This window comes from Panicum virgatum, chromosome 6K, assembly GCF_016808335.1.
Source record: "Panicum virgatum strain AP13 chromosome 6K, P.virgatum_v5, whole genome shotgun sequence".
Lineage (NCBI taxonomy): Eukaryota > Viridiplantae > Streptophyta > Magnoliopsida > Poales > Poaceae > Panicum > Panicum virgatum.
The window spans coordinates 30,577,701-30,593,697 of NC_053141.1; the positions used below are offsets into that span (position 1 = coordinate 30,577,701).

General features: G+C 43.7%; 1 protein-coding gene across 4 annotated transcripts; it reads left to right on the forward strand.

Moving 5' to 3' along the window:
* Positions 1-804: 804 nt before the first annotated feature.
* LOC120712202 (protein phosphatase 1 regulatory inhibitor subunit PPP1R8 homolog) lies at positions 805-15,122 on the forward strand. Of its 4 annotated transcripts, none has more exons than XM_039997919.1 (6): positions 805-1,108; positions 1,930-2,209; positions 2,617-2,684; positions 2,811-3,349; positions 11,967-12,879; positions 14,778-15,122. In XM_039997919.1, exons 4-5 carry the CDS (start codon positions 2,835-2,837, stop codon positions 12,763-12,765), a joined length of 1,314 nt encoding a protein of 437 aa, XP_039853853.1. In that variant the 5' UTR covers positions 805-1,108; positions 1,930-2,209; positions 2,617-2,684; positions 2,811-2,834; the 3' UTR covers positions 12,766-12,879; positions 14,778-15,122. The 4 variants fall into 4 exon arrangements, with proteins under 4 accessions (XP_039853853.1, XP_039853855.1, XP_039853854.1 ...); XM_039997921.1 differs by having other exon boundaries at positions 2,820-3,349; XM_039997920.1 differs by having other exon boundaries at positions 805-1,102.
* The last annotated feature ends 875 nt before the right edge of the window (positions 15,123-15,997 follow it).

The window sequence follows — 15,997 nt, forward strand, 5'->3', positions numbered from 1 at the left end:
CAATAAGTCAGGTGATTTCTGGAGTTGGAGCACTGTAATAAGCCAAACACGTATAATAGCTCCATATTTTTATGGAGTTAGTGGAGTGGGACTGCAAAAACGTGGAGTTGCTACTTCGAAGCTATTTTTTTGGAGCTGGAGTGCTCCCAAACAGGCCCTATATAGATAAAGATTAGATTAATAAGGATTACAATAAAAAAAATCCCCGCTCAGGGCCTCAGGTTCATCTCCTCCCACCCTCCCTCTCTTTCTCAAACTTTTCCCTCCTCTCGGTCTCTCTCCTGAATTCCTGATATCCTCCCTTGCTCGAGATCTTTCTTCCCTGGCGGCGACCAATGGCGGACCCAGTGGGTGGGCCAGGTGGGCCGAGGCATACCTAAATTTTCATCCCAAGGCCTAGGAGAAAAAACTCCATAGCCCAGCTCTCCGGCTACGTCGTCCGCCGTCCGCTTCCTGGCGGCTCTCCGCGGGATTGGCGAGAGGCGAGCATATCGAGCGCCGCCTCCGTCCTCGGCGTCCGGCCCTCCGCGGCAGGGGCGGTGCTAGGGGTATGCCCCTGTATGCTTAGACATACCCAAGATTGCTTAGGCATACCCAAGATTTAGAGAAAAATACCAATATGTATTCATATATGTATACTATCCTATACAACTAATGGGCCCAATTCAACAAAGCCCAGCAGGAAGCCCGAAATCCATCCCTCTATCTCTGGCTCGCGTGACCCGTCTCGCCCCGAGCGGCGAGCGGCGAGCCCCCACCCCCGTCCGTCCGTTCCCCCCCCGTCCCCCGAGCCCCGAGGCCCCGACGCCCCGTCGCCCCGACCGTCCGGCGCCGCCGCCCGCCGTCCTCGCAGCGCAGTCCGGCTCCTCCCAGCCCCAGTCAGGGCGGCTCCGCCTCCGCCTGTTTGGCTTCCGGGTGGTCCGGCGGCAGGGGCAGCCGAGCAGGCCCCTCGCGGCCTCGCCGCGAGCCCGCGACGCCGGGCGGCAGTAGAGCCCCGCCCCCACGACCAGCCGATCGGCGAGCGGCGGGCCGGCAGCCAGCGGCGCCGACTGGCTCCACCCTCCCTGCACCCTCGGCTCTTCAATTCAAGCAAACCAGCAAGGTAAAGGTAAGAGACACCCTAGAAGAGGGTCACTTCTTTTTGTGTGAAGTACAATATTAAAGTTGTTGACATGGAGGGTCCTTATTATCCTGTTGGAAGACCTAAAAGAGGGTTCTATAATGGTGCAATGAACTATCATCGCTTCCATGTTGATATGTTTGTGAGTGTCATTGATTGGCAACTTCGAGAACTGAATGACAAATTTGATGAGGTAAACACAGAACTACTTTCTTGCATGGCAGCATTTAGTCCACTTAATTCATTTGCTGCTTATGATCAAGCCAAGTTGGTCACACTTGCTACAAAGTTTTATCCTAAGGACTACACAACTGAGGAATTATCAAAACTTCCATGGCAACTTACTATGTACATTTCTCATGTTCGTAGAGATGAAAGGTTTAAAAATTTGAAGAACCTATGTGAGCTTTCAGTTAAGCTTGTGGAAACAGAAAAGGATGAACAATATCATGTTGTTCACAAGCTTCTTAAGTTGGTGCTAATTCTTCCCGTAGCCACTGCTAGTGTTGAAAGAGTGTTTTCCACGATGAATTTTGTGAAGAATAAGCAAAGGAACAAAATGGGTGATGAATATTTGAATAACTGCTTGGTTATTTTTATTGAGAGAGAATTCTTCAGTAAAGTGAAAGATCAGGATATCATCAATCTCTTCCAACAAGGGGATCGTAGGGTTATATTGTAGTAGCCTTTCCTATTTTGTAATATTTTTTAATTATCCATGTTTAGAACTCTACTTTGGTTATATTCATGGATTTGTTATGGACGTTATATGTATTTGCTTCAATTTTTTTTTTGTTTGGCATACCCAGCAACAAATTCTTGGCTCCGCCACTGCTCCGCGGCTCCGCCCGTCTGCCCGAGTGCCTGACGCCGCCATGCCGAACACCCTGCAGCAGCCGCATCTGGCAAGTCTCGACAAGTCGACGTCGACGTTGCAGCACACTGCCGTTGTTTGACTTGGCTGTGTGGCGCCGGCAGGCTTGCGGACGGCGGCGCTCCCTTCTCCCTGTCGCCACAAGCACGACCTCTTCGGCTCTTCCCTCCACGGCTCCACCCCTCCAAGCTCGAGCTCCGCATCCAGGATTCTAGGTATGAAATTTCACAATATGTAGAACCCTAACTGCCTAATTGTATGTACCAGTCCGTGGCTAATTTTTTTTAGTGATTGAACAATTGCAAATTAATGTAGCACATAGGAATTATTGATTCATGGGTCGATTGATTATTGATGGACTTTCATACTTTATCTGTAATAATCTCTTAACTTTCCTATGTAAGCTTCTTTTTCATTTGTACTTCATATGTTTGAACCATTTGCATTATAATTTATGGAACCTTGGTACTTAATTGTTGAATTTAAGATATGCAATGTTATTTACCGAATTTTAAGAGTCTTTTTACCGAATTATATAAGATAATATACCGTTTGTATATGGACAATATACCGAATTGCAAGTGAAAAAAATATCACGGCATACCCTTTACTCAAATCCTAGGTACGCCAACGACTGGGCCTAGGCGAGCGGCGGCCCAGCCTGTTGTCGGCGACGAGCGCATCCTCCAGGTATGCCCGCCTCTTCTCTTTCCTTGTACTGTGCGAGACGGAGCACCCCAAACCCTAACAAAACTATTTGTGTTCGAATCTGAATCCAGTTACAATATTTTACCTACTTTCAATTTCGTTTGCAAGAATTACTAGGGTGTGCATGTTCCTATGCTGGGTCCACCCCTGCAGGACGTCCTAGCTGTGAAGTGTGCGGAGATGTACCGTGGCAGTCTTGATCGCTTCAAGAAGGCGCAGACCTTGGAGCCCTTCTCGGTACAGTCCGGATCCGGCGGCAAGAATGCACCTGCAGCTGCAAGAACAGCAAAAGTGCCACCTGTTCCATTGACAGTGCCACAGAATTCTAATTTCGTGTCAGGTCAGAACCACCAAAGTCTGCAAGGCGCCAGCTCGAGGGTGGCTGGGCAAGATGGTGTTGCTGCTGGACATGTTGGATCACATGTTGGTGGAGGGCAGTCGACATGGCAGCCTCCAGACTGGGCGATTGAGCCACGCCCTGGGGTCTACTATCTTGATGTGTTGAAAGATGGGGAGGTCATTGATAGGATCAATCTAGACAAGAGAAGGCATATATTTGGGAGGCAAGTGCCTGCTTGTGATTTTGTGTTGGATCATCAGTCTATTTCACGCCAGCATGCTGCTGTCATTCCACACAGGAATGGAAGGTTAGAATCCTTATGTTTGATCACTTCTGATTCTGTTTTATGTTTTATGTTGCTGATAGTTAGTGAGGCACATTCCTTTAGAATGTGTTTATTCCCTGAATGTTAAATGTTCCAGCAGCTATTTGAATAATAACATCTTTTATGAAATGCCATGACAAGAGATGTGCTTGCCCTTTTGTGTTCATGCATCTTACCAAGTATGAAGATCAACAATGTTAACATAGGCAAGATCATATGCCACTAAATGCATTTTTTTCCCAAACCGAGCACGCGCCTTGATTTCATTACCTCGCAGCAACGAAATTACAAGAAGTTTAGGTTCAGAGAAAGAGGGAGGTGGGGGAGAAATGGTTTTAGAAGGCCACACCCTTTAACAGTTTAGAAGTGGTTGACACCACCCTGCGCCAAATTCAGGGGCACGCAGGCCCAAAGCGAAACTACTAGGGAGAAACCAAAACCAACTAGCTGACCGAACCACCACGGAACTGGCAGCAACATGAAGACGGTTTCCCAGCATGATCTCCAAAATCTGCGAAGAATGACCTCCCCTGAATCACCAACTTCCGGCATCTGCGGATGATAGAACAGCATTGTTGCCTTAAGGACTTCCGCACCATCTTCCAGCTCTTTCCTGTTTTTACCGCCTTGTAGTTCTGCCCAGAAAGGAATAAAAGAAGAGATCGTACGCATGATCTCAGTAGGAGATCTCATTACTTTAAACAGGAATTATTTCTCGATTTCCAAATTGCCCAGCACACACCCGCTAGGCCCACCATGTGATATTTTTTAGCATGAGGAAGAAATCTTTTAAGCCACACCCAGAAAGAACCAAACAAAGTTGATCTGCAGTTAGCCCCAACCACCAGCGCTATCAAGCTCCAGATATATTTTACCATAGAACACTCAAAGAAAAGGTGAATGATGCTTTCATTCTCGGCGCAAAAACGACATTTCACATCCCCCTTCCATTTTATTTTCACCAAATTGTTCTTAGTCAGTATGGCATTCTCACTGACCAACCACATGAACAATTTAATTTTCAAAGGTATCTTGGCTTTCCAAAGCCTCTTGTTTGGTTTGTAAATCTCAGTGTGAAACATGTGTTCATATAGAGACTTTACAGAGAACATTCCAGATTTCTCCCAAACCCATTTGGGGGTGTCAGGGTTTGTTCCAATGGGAAAAAATCTTATCATATCATTTAGCTTTCTCAGATGGGCTTGGTTATTTTCAGAAAGCCAGCGCCTAAAACTGAGACGCTAGTTCTTTTGGGCCATCTCAAACACAGAACTATTTTGCTCATTACATATGTCAAACAGGACAGGAAACTTTTCCTTTAATGGGATTAAGCCACACCAAGCATCTCTCCAAAAGTCAGTTATCTTACCATCACCCATCAACATGATCCTACCCTGTAGGTAGAGATCTTTAACCTTCAGCAGGTCATTCCACACAGGAGAATTAGAGGGTTTCTTGTTCAACATACAGATACTGGATTGCTTGATGTATTTTTTCTTAACAATTTCCTGCCACAGACCCTCTCCTTTTTCATTTTCCACCACCATTTACAAAGTAAGCTCAGGTTCATCTTTCTTTGCTCTTGTATCATGAAGAATTTCATGCAAGCTCATAATCCCATCCATGATGTTTCTTCCTTTAATAAAGGCATTCTGCGCTTTATTGATAATTTTATTCATGCATCCCTCCAGCCTAAGAATCAAAGTTTTGGTGAAAATTTTGTAAATTACATTTAGGAGGCAAATGGGCCTATACTGCTGAATCTGATTTGCTTCCTTGATTTTTGGTAAAAGGGTAATGGTACCATAGTTTAATCTCTCAATATCCAGCTTATTTTCAATAAAGTCTTCAAACATTTTCATGATGACATTTTTAACTATCTCCCAACAGACTTGATAGAATTCAATTGGCAGGCAGTCAGGGCCAGGAGCTGTGTTAATTTCCATGGTCATTACTGTATTTTTCACCTCCTCTGAGAAATGTTTGACCAGCCTTTCATTATCTTCTAGTGAAATGTTTTCAAGAGAGTCCCAACAGCTGGGGTCCATAGATAAGTGAGGCTTTGTAGAGGGGCCAAACAGCTTTCTATAGTAATCAGTGGCGTGGTCCAATATTTTTTCCTCTTCCTCAATGCAAACACCATCGTGAGTCAGACACTCAGACTGAAAATGGTGCTCTTCCTTTTTTGACCATTAGCTATTCTCTGAAAGAAAGCAGTATTATTGTCCCCCTCCAGCAGCCACTTAGAATTTGACCTCTTGTACCAATACATTTCCTCTTCCTGAGATAACCTTAGCAGTTCAGTTTGGATAAAAGTTTTTCTTTCAAGTAGTGAGTTAGGTAGAGGCCTTTCCTCCTCTACCTTTTCTAGCTTTAACAGCTCCTCTTGCAACAGATTTCTATACTTTCTATTGAGGCCCCTCAAGCTTTGCCCCCATCCTTTTAAAAACTTCTTAAGCTTTTTCACCTTGATAGCCCACACTCCAATAGTAGAACTGGACTGGTTTCTCCCAGACTTCTTGAACTTTTGGTAAGAAGTCATGATTTTTTGTCCAAGTAGTCTCAAAGCAAAAAAGGTTTTGGTTTCTTTTTCTGTTCATTTTCTGTACACGACAACAGAGGGTTGTGATCAGACATGTATCTGGGTATTTTCATAGGATTGGTAAGGGGAAATTCTTTTTCCCAGTCTTCAGATATCACAACCCTGTCCAGTTTTTCAAGAGTTGGGTCACTATGATTGTTACTCCAAGTGTAAGAGCCCCCATTTAAAATCAAGTCCCTCAACTCATAAGAGTTGATAATATAGTTAAACAAATATGTGAACTTGTTGCCATTGAACTTTTTATTCTTTTTCACAGCTAAATCTCAAAATGTTAAAGTCACCTCCAATCAACATGGGATACTTTCTCTGTGCACAGATTTGGGACATATAGTACAAGCATATAGTAGACAAACAATAGAGAAGTTATACATCAAGAATTTTTCCTTATTTTCAGCATGTGCAGGGCCATAAACTGTGGCCAGAATCAATTTTTTTTAAGTTTTTTTATCTATAACATTTGCCACAATGGAGAATTCTCTCACCTCAAACGTTTCAGTTTTTACCCCACATAACAGCCCACCAGACCTGCCCTTGGCAGGAAGCCAATGCCAGACAAAGGACTTCAATGGGTCTACCTTCCTGAAAAAGCTCTCAGAATAGTTCTTTTTGGTGGTCTCCTGCAGCCCTATAAAATCAGCCTGATGATCCAAAATCAGATCCTCTATGCAAGTGTTCATCCCTTTCTTGGACAACCCCCTACAATTCCATATGATACCTATCATTTAGATCCAATTTTAGTTTTCTTCCCTCTCCTGAGATTATACCTAGAGCAAGTCATAGGTATATCTCTACTCTCAAGCTCCTCCCCATCAAGAGGGGTGGGGGGGGGGCGGGGAGGGGGGGCTAACATTCTTTTCTTTTTTCCATTTTTCTACTCATCTTTTTCTTTTTTTCTTTTTGGAACCAACAATTTGGAAACCCTCCTCATCAGAGTTATCAGAGATCCATTCAATAGTTTTAAACTCCTCCAAGGGGGGAGTGGGATCTCATTCTCTTCCTCAACTGTTTTGACTAAATCACAGTTTCTATCAACAAGATTATGTCTGGCAATCTCTAGATCTTTAAGGATGTCAAAGTAATTCATGTCAATAGAAGAAGTGTCAACACCCATTTTGCTAGAAACAGAAACAATTTCAGAGTTATTTAGAACTGCAAAGGAGTTCTTAGAATTTAAGGATTTACCTTCGAGGTTCTGCTTGGCTTTTAGAGCCTGAGCCATGTCAGCCATGTTCAGGTTGTCCAGCCCTTGCTCTTCAAGTCTTTTGCTGTGCCTCCTCTGGGGCTGCAGCCACCACCTTTTCCACCTCCTTCCTTTCCAGTTCAGCATCTTCTTTACCTTTTTTCCCCCACTTGGTTGTTCCCGGAGCGGAGAATCTTGTTTCTGCTCATCAGCAATTTCAATGATAAATTACCATCCTCTTGGCTGAAAGGAACCAAAATTCAGATGCCCCCCCCCCCGGGATAATATCATCAAACCTAAGTCCTTGATCCTCACTGTCTTCATCATCATCATCCACTGCCTTGACATCATGTTCCCCTGCAGCTGTGTTAGAGCTTTCAACCTCCCTTGATAGCTGTCTCACAGCTTGATTGCAGGTAGCAGTCACCCCTGATACTTCCTTACTTATACCTGCGAGACAATCTTAACAGCCTTATCTTTTCCTGAATTTCCAAAGGGGACAGCAGCCAAATCACTCTGGACATTATCCTTAGATCTCTGTGAGACCCCTCAGCCTCAGATTGATTCCTGGTTTGGGCATTCGTACCCGCACCCTGCTGAAATCCCTCAGGCCCCCTCTTTGTTTTTTTGGGAGAGGGAAAATCATCACTAGTTCTATCAGTGGTCCTAGTCCATGTGGTACCAGCAGCGTTTGTCATCCCCTCCACAGGAACTTCCCTCTGAAATGTGAAATCAAAGAAGTGCAAATCCATCACCCCTTCAACAACAGCAGGTACCTTGGTAATGTCTCTACATCCAATTTTGACTCTTACAAACTCCCATCTTTTTAGATTATTTTTGTCAACCTCCATTGGCACGCCAACAAGAGAAGCCACATAGCAAACCCTCTTTTCAGACCTTTTCTCAAGTGGAATCCCAAATATCCTGAACCATGCTGATTCAATAGCTCCTTTTGAGCCAGCATTAGAATTCCATCACCTTCAGCCAGGCATCTTCAACAGTTCTCATCTGCATTCCAGTAAAAAAAGATAACTCCTCCACTTTCCTAGCTGTTGGGAATTTCATCTGAAATTTGTTCTCAGCCATCTTCTTTGCATACCACCTCCAAGTTGAAGGGCCGGCTTGAGTTTTGAATTCCACTTCCAACTGTCTTGCTGTCAGCATCCCCTTAGTTATGGTGATCAGAGCACAGTTAGCCATATCCTTGCTCTCCTCATCCTGATCCCTGCTAGGGATCCCGTGAAACCCCTGACCTGCTGCAGCTAATCCACAAAAAGGAGCAAGATGTTCCCAAGGCATGCAGGTAGAGCATACTCTAGATTGCGACCTTCCTTCTTTGCACCTTGAGCACACAATTGGGGTCACACAATCCTCTGGCCTATGCCCCACTTTACCACATCTGAAACAGAAGTTTTGTTTAGGCTTGCTTTCATCAGGTTTTTGACTCTCCTCAGGCTTAGCCGGTGTTTCACTACTCTCATTCCTGCCAACTGCATCTCATACATTGAGCTCTCTGTTACCAGACTGACCTGGGGCTCCTTAGTGAGGAGAATCTTTCTTCACCTCCTTCCCCTGCTCCCTGTTGTACATATGTCTATTTTGATTCAAATTCTCTCTTAGATCAAACTGGGAGGGCATCTGGTTCTGATGCTGATTGAAGTTGTACTATTGTTGCTTGCCTCCATCCCATTGATTCCTCTGGTTGTTGACCTGTCGTCCGCCCTGGGGGCCTCCTCTTCTGTCATCCCCACCTCTATACAGAAAACTCGCACCACTCTCACGCGGAGCATTCATCCCACCATCAAAACCACCAGATCTACCTCCACCATGCAGCACCCAGTGACCACCAGTCATGCCTCTACCAACCATACGAGCTCGAGGATTTGATCTGAGAACTTCGGCGAAGGAGCTAGTATCACCTCCCAAAGTCGACCACCGGCCTCTGAACCACGGAGGGGAACAGAAGCAGCAGAAATTCTCCCAAACCTCGTAGGGACCCTGATTTCTGCGCAAACACCCACCGAACTGCTTCAGGACCAAAGATGATTGAGTGATTACACGAGAATAGGATCCTCCCTCCTCGAATTGGAACACATAGGGTTCATCGATCTCGGACAGGAAGCGCCCGGAGAGCACGAAGGGCTCTCCGCGTCGCTCAACCTAGGTTCGAGGGATCCGCCCCCAATCTGTGTCGAGGTCAGGCGGGGGGTGGGGGAAGGAAGTGGATATGAGCACGAGATCTCACCGCCTTTCTCACCTGTTGGTCCCTCCCGACCAGAACACTGCCCCCCCCCCCACTGACCGCCATGGACCAGGGGTCGGAGGTGGACGGGTCGAACCCTGTACACCCAACCCACCATGGACCGATGCGGCATGGGGTCCAACTGCCAGGGCAATCGAGCCACCTGGTGATGACGACCCCACGGGTGAGGGCCCCTCCTTGTTTTGTGGTGCGGGGCACCGGTTAGTTGCTAGGGAGCCCGCTGGCGTCGGACTCTCGTATGGGGATAGTCGCACCATCTCCGCCCCCATCCGCTTCTTCAAAAAATAATATACAAATCTCTTGCACCCCTTTATTGATTTCTTTCGCTTCACCACTAAATGGATATATGGGAAATTTAGAAATGCATCTTAACAGTCAGTATCTATGTTCTCTTTCTTTCAGCTATTTCATAGACCCATGCATACTGGCATAGTGGCATGCTTCCTTTAGAACCTTTTTGAAAAGAAATGCATGTCAAGCTGGAAGATGGCTTTTATTGTTTTTCCTACCATAGCGCCTTAGGTGTAAGGATAGGTCAGGAACGGGTTGACCCAAAATATGACCCATGCTACTCCTATTCCACATAGTTCACATTAGCTTTTTCCTAAGTCAAACTTCCCTAACTTTGACCAAGTTTGTGGGAAAACACACTAACATTTACAACATCCAATTAGTTTAACTAAATCCACCAGGAAATATGTTTTGAGATTGCATTCGTTTGGTAGTATTGATGTTAATATATTTTTCTAAAAACTTGGTCGAAGTTAGAGCAGTTTGACTTAGGACAAAACTAAAGTGAACTAAAATTTACAACAGAGGGAGTACCCACTAAGCCTGCTTGGGGTTTTGGGCTGGACCCTGTGGGTCGAACAAAAACACTAACAATCCATGGCTCGTCTTGTCTGTCAGTGCTGTCGCGCTGGCCATCCGGTTCTGATAGCCTCTCAGCAACTGACCGCCTCATGGGCATCCTGCTGCCACCCTCTCTAACGCAGCCGTACTTGGAATCAGAGCAGAAATTCCTGGACATATTGGAAGCGCGTATGATGATGAAACTCCAGTCTCCAGTATTGAGCCTACTGGAGCGAAATAGATGCCATCGAATGTTAGAAGCGACGGCAAATCAACAACGAAGAACAACAAGATCAATCGTTGGAGACACGAGGATTTAACGTGGAAAACCCCTCCAGTGTGGAAGGGAAAAACCACGGGCGCCAGCCAGCAAATCTTCACTATATCGGGTGTGCGTTTACAATGCCTAACGGCGACTTACAAGAGGAATAATCAAACGAGGAGCAAACCCTAAAGGGTATATGAACCGGACCGCGGGGGGCTTCGCTCCGGCCCAAGCCTCCGGCGACGGGCCTCCTCTTCGCTCCGTTGGAAGTCGACCTTTTCTTGTGCAATGAATTTGGATCACAATATAACATCGAAGAGATGAGCAAGAGCTGCATGCTCTCAGCATATCACTGCACTACCTAAGATGAATTTGCAATGCTGAAGAATCAAGAAGCATTAGTACAGTTTTGTCTAATCGAGGACAAGAACAATGCAAATTGAGTGAAATCCAACTTGGTGAAGCAAGATATAGTCATATCTGAATCAAGAGTGCGTGGACAATGAATACGATAGGAGGCAGGAGCCAAGGCTGAGGTACGAGGCAGGGGCATGCATTGATGAATGAATCACAGTTGGAATCGCAGCCGTGAACCCATCAAGTTATCAGTTTCAACTTCTCCACAACCCTGACTTTGCATGGCGTGGGAACAAATTAAGGATTGAATGCCTCGCGGCCAAGGCGGTAGTGCTTTCGGGTCGGATCTGGTACTGGGCACCTACATTTCAAGGTAGAGTGTGCAGCATGGAGTCGTTCCTGGGCACTAGAGTTCTAGAACAGCAGTGACTCACCCTGGAGGTGGTATCCGTGGAGACAATGATAGGGTAGGCAAAGGACAGTAGGCAAAGCATGAACTCGATGGAGAACGGGCCTTAAGGGCACGACAATGACGAGGCAGGAAGGAGGAAGGAAAATGATAAGGATTCCGGCAGAGCAACAAGCTGAGGTCAGCAGCACGCACATGGGGTTGATACAAAATCTGGAGGGTAACCCAAAGACCATAGCGCCATACCCAATTTGACACCACAAATCAGTGGGTGATGGTGTCGGTTGCTGGGTCGATCCAATCCAATTTGCATCCCTACTTAGCTGTATAGTTATTGGCTACTCTATACTTCCATTTATGTGAAACATTGTTTCCAGTTATTATTGGTTTGCACATCACTTTATCAGTTTTTTTTAGCCAAAACCCATTGTTTCCAATGAAGTTTAAAATCCATTTGTTATCAATGTAAGAAACATTTCCTTCGATGCACATGCCCGTATAGGCTGAAATTTGAAATGAACTCTCGATGGACCTATAAGGAACACTTATCTGATTTATTTTGAAAAGAGAAACAACCCCTTCATATTGTAAAGTACTTTCTGTTTGCTGTACCATTATGCTAGCCTGTTAGGCTTATTGCTAACTACTCATCTGTGCTTTTTCTGTTTCAGCATCTATGTTATCGACTTAGGATCTGTTCATGGCACATTTGTTGCAAATGAGAGATTAATGAAAGACAATCCTGTTGAACTTGAAGTTGGACAGTCACTTCGCTTTGCTGCATCAACCAGAATCTATATACTGCGAAAGAACACAGCTGCACTGTTCCCAACTCCTAGCCTTCCATCAGATGTCAGTTTGCCATCTCCACCAGACCCCAACGATGAAGATGCTGTTGTGGCATATAATACAATACTTAACCGCTATGGTATTAGTAAATCTGACCTATCGCCCAGTTCCAAAGGTTCATCAGGAGGTGCCTCTGGTGCAAATGATGATAACCATACAGTTGAAAGGCCCTTAAAGAGAAGTAAAAAGTTGAGAGTATCCTTTAGAGATCAGGTTGGAGGAGAACTTATCCAAGTGGTCGGCATTTCAGATGGTGCAGATGTTGAAACTGAACCAGGCCCTATAGGTGTGAAGGAAGGTAGCCTTGTTGGGAAGTATGAATCTCTTGTACAGGTTACTGTCGTACCGAAAGGAAAGGAGCAAATTTCACCAAACGGAAGTACCTCCACAAGCGGGGTAACAGATAAGCTACAGGAGGTTCTTAGAAAAGTTAAGAGCACAACAAGAAGTCGAATTTATGATGACCTTTTTGGGGATTCTATTCCAGCAAAAGTGGGCTCTTCTTGGGCATACAAATCAGATGATCAGTCAGATAAAGACAAAGCTGTTGAGAAGACACATATCTCGAATTTGAACATGAACTCAGCTGATGATAGTGATGACTTGTTTGGTGACTCATGATCCAGCATTTTCAACAAATACAACCAAATGGATTTTCAGAAATTTATGGAGTTGTTTTGTTTGTCAAGGGTATTTTTCTCAGTTCTACATGGTTATACCCTGCTGCAAATCAAGGTATGTTCTTTTGCTTAATGTTAGGAGCTTAGGAGATGCTTTCTTATGGTGATGCTCATGGTGAGTTTAACCTTGTTTACCTTTTTATTTTCTTAATCACCTTGGTGACCTTTGACCTCCCTTGTTTCTTTTACTCAACCTGCTGTTATAAGACCCTTTTCTTGTTCATGATATTTTACTTGTTGAAATGTTCTAATGTGCTGCCTTGTTATAATCTCCTTGGGTTGTCACAAATTTAAAGATGGAAATGAAAGGATGGGGATTTGCGTTTGCATCCTGGAGATTTTGTGTTGTTTCTTTTTAATATATGACATGTAGCTCTCCTGCATTGTAAGCCATCGAGGGGGGAAAGAATTTCTGTATTGTTAGCTATGTTTTTAAAGCGGTAAGGTGAGGCGAGGCGATCCACCACCGCCTTATCGCCTAGGCGGGCTAAGGCGGGCTAAGGCGAGACCTTAAGCAAGGCGAGCCGCCACCGCCTTGTCGCCTAGGCGACGCCTTGAAAACAGAGATTGTTAGACCATATTCGTGTTGATCCTTGATTCTCAACGGTTAGAGAGTAGATTTCATGGCAACCCAACTGTTCCTTCTATTTTATGGTGTTTTATTGCTTTGGGTGATAGCTTGTAGTTGGAAAACATCTCGGTAAGTAGTATCCTATCTTTATGCAAAGTAATTCCCTTGCTGCATGTGGTTTGCTTCATTCTGTAAGATTTATTTTATTTTATGATCAGACCCTAGATCCAGGTAGTGAAAATACAAAATATGGTGAAATTTTACTTTTCCAGTTTGCTTTTCCAGGTAGTTCAGGAGGAAATTATCATAGTGATAATTAGCTAGCCTATAACTTTTAATGTAAAACAAAACAAATTAGAGTTTTTTTTTGGAAAAGAACAAGTAAGAATGGAAAAGTAGGCTCATTGAAGAACTTGTAAAACAATTTATTCGGATATTAATATGAGTGTGGATATCTGATGGGTGCATTTCAAAAACCAAGAATCAATAATGCATCACTGGCGGACTAGGAAGCATTGATCTGACGACATGTGGATTAACTGAAGCCTTTATGGTTTCTAGATATGGAACAGAAAAAAAATAATGATTCATTTGAGACTATTACTGGTTACTTAAATTGCTGATGATATGATTGGGTGCTACCAAAAATAGGACTAATGTTTTCCATATAATCATTCACGTTCGGAAATGTAAACAACAAACCCTGCTAAACCTGCAGTGCCATACTGCCATTCCACGTTTACTCATTCCAAATAAAGTGCATATCTTGAAGCATAGTACACTCAAAAGTAAATGCATCTTGAACATGCACAATTCCCCTTTATCATATTTGTTCCTTGGGTTATCACCAGGTATAGCAAAGGCTAGAGCTTAGCCTTAAAACTTCTCAGTCTTGTGCTGGTTAGAAATATATGCCCTGGATACAAAGAGGTTGCTGATTATAGATTACTATCAAAATATTGTGGTTTAACAGTAGCAAATTTCATAATGTGATTATTAAAGTTACTTTACAGAATGTTTTTTATGTATGTGGAGTCAGGTTTAACTAAATATTTTCTGGTTGTGCTTCTGGGTTATTATAAACTATAGATGTAATTGGTTATCTAGATGGCAGTATTAGTTGGGATTAATTATAGGGCATCATGGAAGAGCATTTCGAACAACAAATGTGTCTGGAAGTAGATTTACTGTTATCAATTCATGTAAAAACTGTGGATATTCTTAATGGGCCACTTAGCTCTGTGAATGAACATACATCTGCAGTTAAGTTTTAAATATCTGCCATTTTCTTTGTTGTTACTTTACCTGGACATTTCCTAGCTCTGTGATGCCATCCCAAACATCTTGCTCCATTCTAAACTATATTCTCGAATCCTTTCCAGGTATCTGAAATCCTTCCCCCCTGCAATCAGAGTTTGTTTTTTCTTGCAAGAATGGCTGCTGATCTTGTAACAAGATTGAGAACAAGAAACAGACAGAGTTCTTATGGTTGCTGAATTATGTAAAACTCGAAATGTGCAACAGTATTTTGCAATGTGATGGAAATAGTTTAAAATATTTTTGGGTAAACTTGCTTAGGTACAGAGCATGAGATTTTTCAGGATATAAGCTAACCAAGGCGCCATTATAATATTTACCTGGAAAGCGGCATGTAAGTTATGGTTTATGTCCGCATCAGGAACCCCAACAGCATGATCAGTATTTTAGCCACAACATTGGCTCGCGTACCTTTGTGTTTGTACTGCGGCATCATGTGCTGGCTTTGGCACCAGCTTGCGGAATGCTGGAGGGTGTTACTAATCATGGGTATTCGATGAGATGATGCCTCCAGTATTGGAGATAACAATACATCAAGTACCTCAAGGGCCATATGGGCCTATGGTACATGAAATGTCACTGTCAACCTCCCCTCCATCTTCAAACTCAAGGTCCGTGCACGATCTAAAGCACCAAGAGTATCGATGCTGCTTCGATTTTGTACTTTAGTGAAAACATTTGCCACCTGCAGTTAAAGAGCAATTCAATAACAATAAGAGCAAGTAAAGAAGGCATCATCACTGAAATGCTTGTCAGGATTATTGGCAATATGTATGGCTCTTGTATTATCACAAAGCAAAGGTATTATCACAAGAAATACCAACATCAGCTAACAATCATCGAAGCGATACAATATCCGAAGTACTAATAGCAAGTGCTCAAAGTTCTGCTTCTATACTAGAATGAGGTACAACTGCTTGCTTCTTGCACTTGAATGCAAGGATCCAAGAAGAATGCAATGCAATAGCCTGTGATACAACAACGATCTGTTGGGTCACATGCCCAAGCGGAGTTTAAGTAATTGCTAAGATGATTGCCCCCTTAAGTATCTTAGCACACAAAGTCATAAATCCAACAAAGCAATTTTAGTTAGTTGTCCATGAATCTCTCAACTCGTGGCAAGACAGTAAGGGTATGTTTGGTAGAGCTCCATCTGATTCTGAAACTATAGAAGTTGATTCTCTAAGAGAAGTGATTTTGTGACTGAAAGTGATTCTCTTAAATTCTCTAGTATAAACTCTTAAAATTAGGATGGAGAATCAATTCACAGAATCAGGAGAAGCTA

Coding starts and splice junctions, on each gene's coding strand:
- LOC120712202 (XM_039997919.1), top strand. CDS start 2,835: ATGCTGGGTCCACCCCTGCAGGACGTCCTAGCTGTGAAGTGTGCGGAG. Junction 3,350..11,966: donor ATTCCACACAGGAATGGAAG/GTTAGAATCCTT, acceptor TTTCTGTTTCAG/CATCTATGTTATCGACTTAG.